The following is a 13,451-nucleotide window of genomic DNA, read 5'->3' as shown; positions in this document are numbered from 1 at the left end:
CACTTGAGCTGTAGCACAACTCTTCCTGCTGTAGCATTTTCCTATCCAGATTTTTTTCTTTTTTTTTTCTTCAAATATTTTATCTGCTTATGACAGACATCAGCAAAGTGAGAGTATCCTCTTTACCTCAGCTGACCAGGTTTCCTTTTAGCAAAGCATTCCCTTGGCAAGGACAAGGCTTGGAAGTGGTAGGAGGATGTGGTGATCCCCCCCTGTGGCTGCTGGCCACGTGCTGGCCCTTGGTGGGTCACAGCACTCCAGGGCCACACAGCTCAGTGGCTGCACTGCTCGTGCTGCTCAGTTCTGAACCCTTCCCGGTGCATGGTTACTGACACTGGCCTTCTCAAAGGGCTCGCGTGCCTCATTGCCAAGTGGAAACTGACTTAGGGAAGTAACAATGAGCTCCATGGAGCAACATTCCTAACAGCAGTGATGGGCTGTTTACTGACAGGGAAAAATGAATATAATGTGTTAAAGAGACAGGGGAGTGTATAAGAGGAGTAACACTGGAAGACAGTGAATATCCCAAGACAGCCCTGGTACTGCTCACAGTCATGGACAAAGAAAGGATGAAGACAAGCTCCTGGAAAAACAGACAGACACAGTAAAACAAAACAGACAGCATTCTTCATCCTCAGTCTCTCAATCTGTTCAGCCTCTAATGTCTTACCTTGTGAAAAATGGAGGCAAACATTTTTTTCTTTAAAAAAAAGACAAACTCAGAACCAACCCATCCAGAAGTTGTTTTTTTAAATACAGCTGTAAAAAGAAGGGAGCTACCAGGTTTACTCAAAAAAGAGAAAAACCAGACAACTCACCTAACCTAGCCAGAGAAACACAGAACAATTCACAGTAAATCATGAATGTGCTAAACATGCCAGTAAAACATGGATACAAAGTAACTTTAGTCACAGTGATTCATAGTAGTGTTATCAGTCTTTTTTCTCTAAGAACCCTGCACACACTGTAGCTTTTCTGCCTGAGGGGAAAGCATCACCTTATTTTCATGTTTGCTGCTCTGTCAAGCTCTCTATAAGAACTGGTCTCCATCAGCCTATGTTAAGGTTACTGGAAGGATTTAGGTTTTTGTTGCTGTGGTTTGGCCATCTGATATTTTAAGGTCTACTTTCAGAGGAAGTCATTCACTCTCATTCTCTATTTCTCCCCAGTAGCTATAAAGGGTCTCTATAGAGCATTTGGGGCAAGAAACTCATATTTATATTGTTGCTATCTGGAACGAAACTGAGCCCTGCTTTGCAACTCTGTGATTGTCTGTGCCGACAGCAGGAGCATCAGCTCAGCAGTGTCTGGTTGCTGTTTTTGGTAGCAGCTGGGGCTTGGTCCTTGCTGGGAAGCTTTGGACTCCACCCAGGGCCCGCTCTCCTCCCCATGAGAGCCCTGGGGGCTGAGAGAAGCCCCAGCACCAGGCTCTGGGGATAAGTAAGCCATTGCAACATGGCCCCTCATGGGCCTGGGAAACTCAGGAGCTGTGATCACTCCAAGTCTGAATTCACTTGCAGTCTGGGCTCTGGCATGTGGCTGTTACTGTGCTGGCCACACTCTGGATTTGGACACCAATGCCAGGCCTTGTGAGGCCCAGGAGAATGACCATCACAGAACAGATTCGCTGCAACTTTGCACCTACAGACACGCCTGCTCCTGTTCACATCTGGCTTTTATTCAAATGGTCTTTCCCAGGCATGCCACTTGACAGGCTGGGGGATGAAAACTGGGCTCCTGGACACCCAGCAGGCTGCAGCTATCACCTATCACATCAGTCTCAAGGACTGTCATTTGTACTTCCTTGCTCCCTGGCATCTCTGTCCCTGACCTACCCAGAGGACAAACACTATCGCTAAATGGTTCCCTAACACTTCAGGAAGGTGTTTAGTGACTAGTACTAAAATACATTATGAATAACCAGGACAATTCTTTAGCTGCTCAGAGTCCTTCATCCCAATTTAAGTCCCTTGAAAGCACTTTAGAAATGTGCAGGGACTCAGACTGACTCTGACAAGATTCTGAATCCTGTTGTAAGAAATGAACGGCCCTTTTCTATTTTCCAGGTGGCATCCCTAATGATCAGAAAACAACTCAAGCTCTGTCAATATTATAAGAACAATTGTTGTTTTATTCTTTTTGGTGGGTACAAAAACCACAGTTTCTTACACAGAACAAGATTATAAATAATATCTGTAACATGAGTGACCCGTAGTCTCTTTTGATTCTACACTGCAGACTGATGAAGTACTCTAAACATTTTATCATTTTGTTTCTTGCATTAGACAGATGCAAATCTGTGGAACACGGAATGATGGAACAGAATGAAGGTAACAGCAAACAAGAGGATGACCAACAACTTTTATAAAAAAAAATTCTCTGAATTTTATTACAGTGATGGCATTTTATATCAATTATTGCAATGATTTTTCCCTAAGATGGTTAGAAAAAAGAATTGTGTTGTCCTCTACTGAATTTACATCAGTTAAAAAGCAAGCATGTTTCAATATTTCTCTTTTTCCAAAGAAAATGTAAATAATTTCTTTATTTTTTTTCACAGGATTTACACATTTATTATTTTTATCACAGTTTAGTGATTCATTTCTACAGCTGAACAGCTGAGTATTCTTCCATTGTATATATTGATGTTCTGGAGACACAGGTTAGCATGTTCATTGACTTCTATAGCTATTTTTCTCTCTTTGTCAAGACAAAGACCAAAATGGTGTCCTTTCTGAGCAAGTTCTTCACAGTTTAATGCGCTAAATTGGCAAGTCTTATTAGTTTTAAGTCCACTCAAGTGAAATTTGTTGCTGTTAATACACCCTTCCCAGCCCCCTCCCCCCAACAAAACTAAATTATGAATTTTCCTGATATAAAATCTGAGTTTGGGTTTCCGAGCTGAGCTCATGCACACATTGTTGCTGATGATGTCTGGCGCATTTGGACGTACTTCCCTTTCTCAGCCAAATTATCAGTTCATCAATGACACTCCCATGTCGTTACAGTCTGTGCTGTGTTCCCATCAGTCACCAACACAGTTTGATTAAGGCACTCAATTAATTTTTTGGTTTTTATGGTAGGTCCGATGCAATTACAGCCAATCCTGAACTTTGTCTAATTGCAGTTCCGGTGTGCACGGCCTTCGGGCAGTCGGGAGTCAACACGCGCCCGTTCTCTCCCACGCTCCCCGTGATGGATAATCTGGCTTTGTTTCTTATGGCTTCAGAAAAGGTAAGCTGGGTTTGAAGGAAAAGCAGAAGAGAGGAGAGTGTTATAATGTTTCTGTCCTTCAACCAGCCAGGACACAGCAAACACCAAAATATTAAATTTTAGACATCTGCATTTTTTCATGTTAACGTTAAATATAGAAATAGTAATCATCATAAATATAATACATAGCACTTAAGTCTACTGGGGAAAAAAGACTAGCAATTCTGAGGATAAATTTCATTACAATAAATTGATACTGATTTAAATATAAAATCTGAACTTGATAATGAAATCAACTGAAGAGGTAATACCTTCATCTAAACTGCTTCAAACTAAATTTAAATACAGTGAGAAGACCTTTTGGAACCTGAAAGCATTAGCATCTGTGAATGAAGTCATGCACAGGTGTTTATAGGCTTTGACCTTCAACTAGGAATGCCAGGATTAAACATAACTACTGAAAATTGTGCATAAATTGCAATAACTGTACCAGCTATCTGGCAATTCTGTCATTCAAATCTAAAGAAATTATCACTTATTTTCACAATGGAAATATTTAGTATCAGGAAATCTGAGAACTGTTCTCAAATCTCTTTCATATATATATATATTTTCCCCTACAATTAGAGAAGGTGATAACTTTCAAAGAAAATGTAATTTATTGAGAGAAAATGCAGTTTTATACAGTTTTCTACATTATGTATAAATTTCCCATAGGAAGGTTTGCATTTTTGTTCCTTACAAATATTTCGTTTCAGCTAAATCAGAATGAAATATCTTGTTTAGGAACTAAATTACTCAAGCAAAAAATCTGGATTTGTTAAAGGATTTATAGTTATGCCATCTAACTTTAGTCATCAAAAACTCAGTAGCTAAATATAAAAATCCAATAAGGCTCTCTCAAGTGATTATAAAAAAAAAGCCAAGATGACTAGTTTAAAGTAAATGATTTCTAGATTACTAAAATTAGGGTAAGTGTCTAAGGTAAAAAAATGCAACAAAGCATCCAAACTATAGTACATTAAAAGAGATTTCAGAGATAATCATGTTAAGATATTAATTAGTGGGGAAATCTGATTTCTAGTCAGGAGAAGTTATGTAAATGCAGGGATGCAGTCTGAAATACTAATTGGGAAGAAAGGCAGATAGGAGCATTCACATAGGAGCAAAAGGATAACAAACACCATAAAGTCATTTTGTTTGCTTTTTTACTAATCTCTGCATTTTGAACTTTATCCCTCTGAGCCCAGTTTCTCCTTCTGAGGTAGCACTGAAATCCTGAGCTGCTGTTTGATATGTGGAGTTTATTTTATATATGAGCATACAGGGATGAGGATGAGCCCTTAAATTCCAGAACATTTCCACTGCTTCTGGTGCACTTCTGTGGAAATGCACCAGTCTAATATTGCATTGTTATCAGGAGCTGCTTCAAAAAGTTGTCAAAAATACAGCGGCTGTTTGTGGCACAGTCAGAGCTTGGATTTAAAAGCAGCTTTCCAAACCAATTACTCTAAACACTTCAGCCCTCAAAAGCACCCAAATTCAGGAAAAGGCCTCAGCTTTCAGAGGGCATTATGGCATCCCCCTTATTCTGGAAAACCCTGGCTTTGGTAAAGGACATCCTTTGAAACCTTTCCCTGCCACCACTGTACTTTGTGACAGGGACTGTTACCAAACGTATCTTCATCTAAAACAACACCCAGATACAAAATGTGTGGCAGAGGTGATGAAGAAGTGGGGAACTGGGCCTATACATTACCAAGAACTTCCAACTACTTCCCAGCAGCAAATAAGAATCTCTGCATTTGCAAAGCACAGACACAATGCAGTGTGGTACAGATCCACATGGTGCATGTCCTGAGTCCCACTGCAAATGGATACTGGTAACTGCAGAAGTGCAGAGAACATGTTCTGATCAATGGCAACAGAAAAACTAAAGGTGCCTTAGTGTGGGAGAGGGATGAGAGTCCAAACCAGATTAGAAAGCAAACTTGGGTGGAAAAGGGACATCTTGCTCCAGATAGGTTAAATTTCCCAGAAAGTCACAACTGTCTACCAGAGTCCCTCCAGCACACCCATCAGCTATCTGTTCATGGCCATTCAGAGCTTCCCACTGGGAAATCTGAGTCAGAGCACTCAGATTTGTATGGGATATACAAGTTCTATGTAACTGTGCTAGCTCAGTCTAAATAACTTTCTGGCTATTGACAACACACTCAGGACAAAAACACAATAAAAGGGATCCGGGATAAATAAAAACGATTAAAAAAAATGGAGAACAACATTTTCTCAGCAGCCTTCCACAAAAGAACAGAAAAGCTGCAAGGAAATAACTCTTGTCCTCAGTGCAAGACTAACAACAGCTCAGCAACACACCACAGGACAACTCAGACACAAAGCCAGGAGGAGCAGGTCAAACTTGTACTTGGGACAGTGCCATAAAGCCAAGTAACCAGGTAGGTGTCTGCTCTGTGTTTTAAACTATGCTATAGGTAACAAGCCAGGCTAGTACTCTGCTTGACTGTGCTGCTACAACTTCACATTTCTGGCCTGGATGCAGAAACAGTTTCAGGAGTGGCTGGGATAAGAGGGAAAAGTCTCGGTATTTACTGTGAATATTATGCAAACCGTGAAAGTCTCCTTTCAGTAAGTGTATGCAATTAATAGTGATAATGTATTTTATAATTTGCCATTAGTTTTGATTAGATTAGTTGTGAAATTAATCATGTGAAAACACTGACTGCCCTGTTCCTAGAGGGGAAATGGGAATTTTGGAAGATGATATCCTCAGTCTGTGTAATACAAATATCCTAGCCTGTGTCGGCTCTTTTGTTGTTTATCCTCCTCTAGTACTTGGGTCACATGGAGGTGGCTTTGGCACAAATACCTAAGATGAACTTTTAATGTATCTTTCTCTCTTGACTATGAAATTGGAAGTATGCAAAATAAGTACATTACATACTTACTGAGCCATCCTGTAACACTTCACCTTTTTTTGTAGTTATTTGTAATGTTCCATTGCTTTTTGTTGTTTTGCAATTAGTTTCATTCATTAGTTATAAACAACAGCATGGGATGGGCGAGCAAGAGAAGGCAGCTGAGCTGGAAGCTGGTTCCTGAGCTTCATGGCACTCTAAGAAGGCCATGGAGAGGTGGTGGTGGAGGCTGGCTGGATACTGGAACAACCCCTTCCAAAGCCTGTGGGTTTGGGGTGAGGAACTCAGCAGGGCTTTGCCTTAGAGCAGATGGACAGAAGGATGTTAAGCTCCTCTCTGCTCTCGCTATCAGCTCTACATGTACACTAAGGGCTTAATACTAATGGAAAAACTGCTGCCCGGAGGAGGAGGAAAGGATTGTTCCCCCCTTAAAGCAAACTTTCTTCCCTCTCTTCAGCAGATGCAACTGTCTGCCAGTGCTTCTGAATGTCTTTATCCCACAGATATAGACTAACCCATTACTATATAGGCCAGTCCACATATACAGACTAGCCCTTCATTTTCATTTTCAGCTGCCTTGCAGGAAAGGTGAATTTCCCTGAGGTAACTCACGTTTAACTGTATGAAACTAAACTAAAAATCAGGGTAATGAATATTAATTTTCAGGAGGGTTATTTAAGTTATTTTATATTAGTTTAAAACATATACCATTAAAACTATTTGATGTTAGCTTAAAAAGTCAGATATGTTGGTTACTCATGCAGGTTAGACCACCAGGCATCTTTCCATATTAGTGAGTTTTAGTTCCAATACGATCTCTTTCCTCCTTGGATAAAAAAACCCAAAAAACCATATAAAAGTTTTCAAAATGTGTAAGACAGACATATTTCTACAGAAATATGTGCAGCCATCATCGTGGGCTCTGTAATGCTGCCAGCTAAATAGGGGTTTGTGACTAGCATGTGCACGAACAGATGGCATAGTCCCCCTGTGTAGTGTGGCCAGGAGAGGATGACTGGGCCTTGGCAGTCTCCCACATATCACTATAAACATTTTTATAAGAACTTCACTTGAAATTTCTCAATTTCATGTAAATATTATGCCAAATAAGCAGAAAGAAGAATTTCAGAAGTCTGTAAATATTTGTTCAAAATCATAGTAATTTTTTTGTGAATTTTAAAAGTCTGTGCCCTAAAATGTTAATTATCAGAAGTTTTGACTGACCCAAAAATGAATTTTCAGTTAAATAAAATGCAACATTTTTGTATCTTTTTTGTACTGTTTAAAGTATATTTTATCCAGTAGGAATTCATCTTTGTGATACAAGTCCCACAGAAATCCAGATTTTAGAGTATGGTACTTATGATCTTTTTTTTAAATACAAAACTCAGTTAGCTCTACTTTTTTAATTAAAAGAAAACACTAAGACTAAAAAAATTCTGCGACTATAATCAGTGTCTGTTGCAATGAAATAACAGAACTGGGTGGCAACTGTGGGGATTTTCAAGTCTTGCCATGTTTAGCATGCCAGCCAATTGGGGTAAGGTCAGTATTTGAAAGAAAGCTTAATTTTTTTGTTTGCTTTTTTTAAGACTGTATTTTGAATGCATTGCACTCTGTAAACTTGATAAGGAATATGTTTTATGGGATTCTTACTTTTATGCCAGCCTGGGGACACTTTCAGTGAGGATGTCACTAAATAATTTAAAGGAAAAAAACACCCTTCACCTGCATTTGGCACAATGACGAGCACAGGCTTACTTCTTTTCAAGACCCTTATTACTGACAGAAGGGAGTGGACTTGGGAGATTAATATTAGCATCTGGAAGTCCTGTGTTGCAGTTCACAGTAATGAACAATGGTCTATACTCTTGGAGTCCCCTTGGCACATAGCATGCCTCACATTTTCTCTAGTGAACAAAGCGCATAGCTAACACTTTCTTTTTTTTTTTAACATGGGGAAATTGGCAGCTCTGCTGCAATTAGAAATACACCCAGGGTCATGACTCTTTGTAGAACAAGGAAGAAAAGAAAAGCCCAGAGAAGAGTGTGCAGGGGACAGTTTCCCAGGCAGCCCCCTCCCTCGCGCCCCGAGAACCCACCTATTCCTCGCAGCGCTCCAGCTACCATGCTCACACAGCATTCTCTGCTCACTCTGTGTTTGCTCTGTACTGAATGGTGCGGTACTGAACGGGCTGTGCCTTTAGGCTGTAAGCTCCTCGGGACAGGGACCTGTTGTGTGTCTGGCACACTTCACCTACTGTACAGCGCCGCCTACTCCAGCGCTATACAAATAATAAATAAAAAATAATAAGTGCATCTCCAGTTGTTTCCTACAAGCTTTTTTTTTTCCCTAAGTGGCAACATAAGTATTATATTATTCATGTCATTTCCCTAAATTTGTGTTTACTTCCACTATATAGGGATGGCTCAGGAAAACGTAGCTGAAGATAGTTGTTAACAGAGAAGACATGTGGCTTGCTGTTTGCAAAGGCAAGGGAGCTCAAGGATGACAGGGTAGGGTGCTAGCTGCACGTTCACTTATACAGCAGCCAGCATAGCTTGGGAGCTATGTAAAAGTTATATTTAGAAGCTCAATTTGCTGCTGCATGCCATTTCCAAAGGTCATGGAGTTGATTTGTCTAATGATTAGTTGGCAAGATACTCACTGTACGGATGAGAGCAAGTACATTAGTAAACCATCCCTGCACACCTACTCAGGGGAGCTGTGCAGGATGCAGCTCGGCAGCATCAGCACTTCAGCCTCCAAAATCACTGCATGAATGTCTAAAATACACTAATCTTGACCTAAGTAACGGGGTTTGTTACTGAAAGCTGAGGGTGATAATCAAGGTCTATCCCCTGGTTAGTGACTCTCAGACTATTACAGTGGGCAAAACTTGACCTGAAGCAGGATATTGTGAGGAGAAAAAAAAAAAAAAAGCCACACAATTAGCATAAAACATGTATCAAAGGGAGGGTGAAGGCACAGGGAGGGGAGGATGGAGAGAAGGTAAAACAACATTTAGACTTCTTGTAACAGTGCCTTTTCTTTCATTAGGTTAACTATGGTTCAGTGATGTTGCCTATCCTAAATCTTGGTTACAGATAGGGCCAACATTGAATAATACAGGCTTGCAGCAGTTTTTCTCTAGTAGAGTGCAAACCTTTCGGAAAACAGACTTTCCAATCAAGTACGTAAAAAGTGGCCCTCTGGATATTTACTTCCTTATTTAAAATAGTTGTCATTTCTCAACTGATTTGACAACTTTGAATTGTTCAAAATGAATTTTTCATGTTAAAAATTCCTTGCAATGCAGATGTCTATTAGCAACATAGAATAATATACTGTACATCTGCAGCCAAAAGAACTGAACCACTTTGCACTGAAGTTTTCCAAAATATAAAGCTCTGTTCAGAAGCAAGCACCACTAGACAGACATGTCACAACACTGCGTTACAAGATGCATCACCCACTCGCTGTAGTAGGCCCTAAGTCCTACCCCTAAATTTTAATACTTTCGGTTCCATATACGTTGTAACCTTCTCTATAAGTTGCTAAATTCTGGGTATTCTGCGAGGAAGTTGGGTTAAAAGTCTGTGCACTCTTTGCCACCTTCATTCGTTTCGCCTCTGCCCTGGACTTGTAACAGAACTCTATCAAAGCCACCAGCATTGCCAAGCCCAAGCCTCCAACCAGAATGTAGAAGACTCCAGCAACGTTGCTGAGACTCAAGGCACTCGTCTTGTCCTGGGAAAACAGAAGTGACACAGTTAACCCTGGAAAATGGATTCCAAGAAGCACAAAACACACATTAAAACATTAAAAATAGACAAGTAACAATGTTTAGCTGAAATTTAATGACAGTTGTTTACACACTTTAGCAAAATTTGACCTATCTGGATCTATAAAATATATTTTAAACAATTAGTTTTCCTGGTTGGCATAAAAAATTATTCTAAGTATATTGCCAACATATCAGGATGTCATTGCTTGCCTACTGCAAAGCATTACCTCCATTACATGGAGAATTGAACAATGACATGTCTAGCTCTATTTAGGGGACATTTCAGCACTGATACGAAACTGCATTTATGTAAAGCTCTTCAGAAGCCTGGGAATACAGAAATCCATTTTATATCAGACAAGACTCTGCTTGATCTTTACAAAAACCAGTTATTTTACTTGTGATAGGCATTGCTGTTAATTTAAAAGATCCAGACTGAGCTTCTGATACTTAAATGACAGGCAAAAATAACATGTGAGGCTTAAGTTCTTTCTTTGAACAAACACTTCCTTTGAAAGTGCACACTGTACCACACACATTGTGATATATTTGCCTCTTACCTATTCTTGTATTTTGTTTTTATTTTACTATGGATACAGTTCTGGAACATGCCCATGGACTACTAAGCTCAGTAACAGTATACTTCTAAATATCAATTTATGCAATTTAACACATTTTTCATAATTTAGATAAAACGAAGGATTTTCTTTAGCAAAGTATTAAATATTCATCATTTTACAATCACCTTCTTGGGTGTATTGTAGTAAATAACTATTCTACATTTCTCTACACTTCACTGCTTAGTTATGAATCACATTTTTTGGACTTGAAATCCATGTCCTTTTTCAGCATAGTTCTCAAGGAACTCTCTCAGGATTGACTTCATATGCTACATCGTGTGCCTTAAAATACTTATAAAGCTTTATTCTTATGCAGACTATATAATCTTTAGCTAAAGTAAGGAGAGTATTTAACTTCTGATTTTAATCTCTATGAAATTTTAACTTATGTAGACTGCAAAAAATTTGGATGTTTAATTTAAAGAGGCACTATTCATTGTGTAATCAGTAGATTAGCACAGTAAAGGTTCCCATGGGTGTACAGAGGTGATTGGGGCCTATACCTGGGTTCTGCTTTTTGCCTTTTTAGATGGCTAGGAAGAGCCTAAGTATCTTGGAGATGACTGTCCCTCTGGTGGAAATTGCTAACATGGTGCTTGCAAACAACGAGGAGGCAGGACTGAGAAAGACCTGCCCTGATGTAGGTGGTGGGTTGAGGCTTTCTCAGCTGTTATTTACAGATACTTTGTCATCCTCTTAAATGGTTTTCACTCCTTTTTTTCAAAGCACTTGCCAAAAAAAGTGAAATGTGTTGAAAGCTTCTTTCCCACACTAATTTTATCAAGGTAAGTCTCGAGACATGCAGGCAGCAAGCAGTCAGTGCCTGTCATTCTTTCATTTTAGCTGTGGCTGCAGAGGCTGGCATGGAGTCAGGTAATGTGAAGGAATGTCAGCCTCCTCAAATACAGGGCTGGCACTGACTGTGGTGTTTTCCAGCCATCAGAAAATACCCAGTTCTGGGTCTGTCCCCATAAAGAGAAGGAGCTGTCAGCTCTCTGGAGCTGCCAGGATTCCTGTTTGGGTATGGACTAAGATAAACACTGGAAGCTGTAGAAACTATTAATTGCCAAAGCCTTTCACTTCAAAGCTCAAGTTAAGTTTTCCTTGGCCCCCGAGGAGCCAGGGACATCCCCAAATGTGCAAGACACCACCTTCCTAGCCAGCAATGGAAGGCAATCCTTCCAGCTAGCATTTCTTCTTCTCAGAACACTGCTGAGGTAGGCCAGCTCCTAAAGAAGGTGTAAAGAGCATTTCCTAAGCAGTCAATGGGAAAAGTCCATACCCTCCAAGCAGGAAGGAAACAGCTAATCCAGGCTGCCTCTTCCAAACCCAAAAATCTGCTTTGTATTTCTTCAAGAGATGCTCTGAATATGTGAGATGATGTTTGGTGATTTGTATTACTGAAGACTTTACAATGCAATAGTGCTTCCTTAAATTAAAGCGTGACCGCCATCAAGATGGGCCAAAGTTGATTCATTCTGTGTCTACAGCTGCTTATTTTATTTCTATGTCATTTTGTTTATTACTTCCTCTACTGCTTTGTGAACACGATAGTTAGGTCCCGAACTGTAGCGACTGACCTTACTTCCAGAGTCCTTGGGTCCACATTCACCTTTATCGTACCACCATTTGTTTTTCAGCTTGTCTAAGACGCCTGCCTCACTGAGTTTCAAAACGGCAAGGTTTACAGGAGTTCTTCACGTGGAAAATAACATAAATAACATTATATATGTTATTTTATGTTATTCAAGTAAAACTACATAGAATCGCATTGCAAAGTGACAGAGCAGAGGCCACAGTGGGTGCTATGTCATGTACTGTTGGCCCAGGTTTAGAGACAGACATAAGACCGGGACCTGCTCCATCGCTTTAGGTAACAGGCACATACTGCTGGGGAAGATTTGTAAATAAATAGTATGCAATTACTGTGAACCCAAAACTATTGGCTTACACACATTAACAACACACCCTTCAGAGATATACGTAAGACAACTGTATAAGTGACTTAAGAGACGTTAATTTGTGTTTCTTGCTTTCAATCTATTTTTAGTTTGGGTGCATAAAAACTAATAATATGATTTGGCCACAGATATTTCATTTACTGCCCTCAAAATTATCCTGGCAAGAAAAGAAGATGCTTCCTGCAGTGTGCTGCCCATAAACATTTGGCACAGGCCTGTAATAGGAGGTCTGCACGCAAATAACTTGGGGGGAGAGCTGCAAAGATCCCCTTATCCTCGGCTAAGAAGGACAGCGAGTCTTCCATTTTCATTTCCCATTTCAACATTATTTTAAAATTCAAATTTTTTCCTTAAATCTCACATATTCATGTCAATATTTCAAGGGTCCCAGGCTGGTTTTAAATTTCTATATGGAACAGCTATTTTTACTGGTGGTATTTGCTGTGGGTGATGTAACAGAGTTTAATATTGAAATGAAACCTAATCCATAGCTTCAGAATCATGAAATGCTATAGGTTTACAGTGAAGTTGCTTAAACTCATTGAATAATCTCAGGGTATTATGGTAATGCCCCACTTCATCCAGATCTATCACTATATGTTTTAAAAATGTATTAAATTATTAACAGACTTATTTTATGTACTTTTCACTTCAAATTGTTGGCCAATTCTTAATGGAATTATGTGGTAGGCATATGGATATCTATTTATGTGCAGGTGTGCATGCAAATACAATATATATCAGAGAAGCAGGGAAATAAACAGAAATGGCATGTGATAGATAGCCTTCTGGTGATGTTAAATGACATGATCCTGTCTATGCCAGCAGATTTCTATGGGAAAATTTATCTCCCATAACATGCCATAATTCATTCATTACTTAAACATTAACTTACGGATTCGAGGCTTAATAAATAAATAACCAGTGCAAACA

The 13,451-nt window shown here is 39.6% G+C and overlaps 1 protein-coding gene across 5 annotated transcripts in view; it reads right to left on the bottom strand.

The window, feature by feature from the left end:
• Positions 1 to 2,110: 2,110 nt before the first annotated feature.
• Positions 2,111 to 13,451, bottom strand: part of GRIA4 (glutamate ionotropic receptor AMPA type subunit 4) — a 214,983-nt gene continuing 203,642 nt past the window's right edge. The window contains exons 14-16 of one of the 5 annotated variants that reach the window (XM_054272066.1): positions 12,138 to 12,252; positions 9,766 to 9,900; positions 2,111 to 3,239 (exon numbers count right to left, since the gene is read on the bottom strand). In XM_054272066.1, coding sequence (XP_054128041.1) covers positions 3,075 to 3,239; positions 9,766 to 9,900; positions 12,138 to 12,252 — 415 coding nt within the window. In that variant the 3' untranslated portion in view covers positions 2,111 to 3,074. Of the gene's footprint in view, positions 3,240 to 9,652; positions 9,901 to 12,137; positions 12,253 to 13,451 lie in introns of all 5 variants that reach the window. The other 4 variants (XM_054272069.1, XM_054272071.1, XM_054272070.1 and 1 more) reach the window with 4 other exon arrangements.

The sequence above is a fragment of the Melozone crissalis genome, unplaced genomic scaffold (assembly GCF_028551555.1).
Source record: "Melozone crissalis strain CALT ecotype California unplaced genomic scaffold, PUWL_Pcris_2 ptg000013l_1, whole genome shotgun sequence".
NCBI lineage: Eukaryota > Metazoa > Chordata > Aves > Passeriformes > Passerellidae > Melozone > Melozone crissalis.
This window is presented reverse-complemented; position numbering and strand designations above follow the sequence as displayed.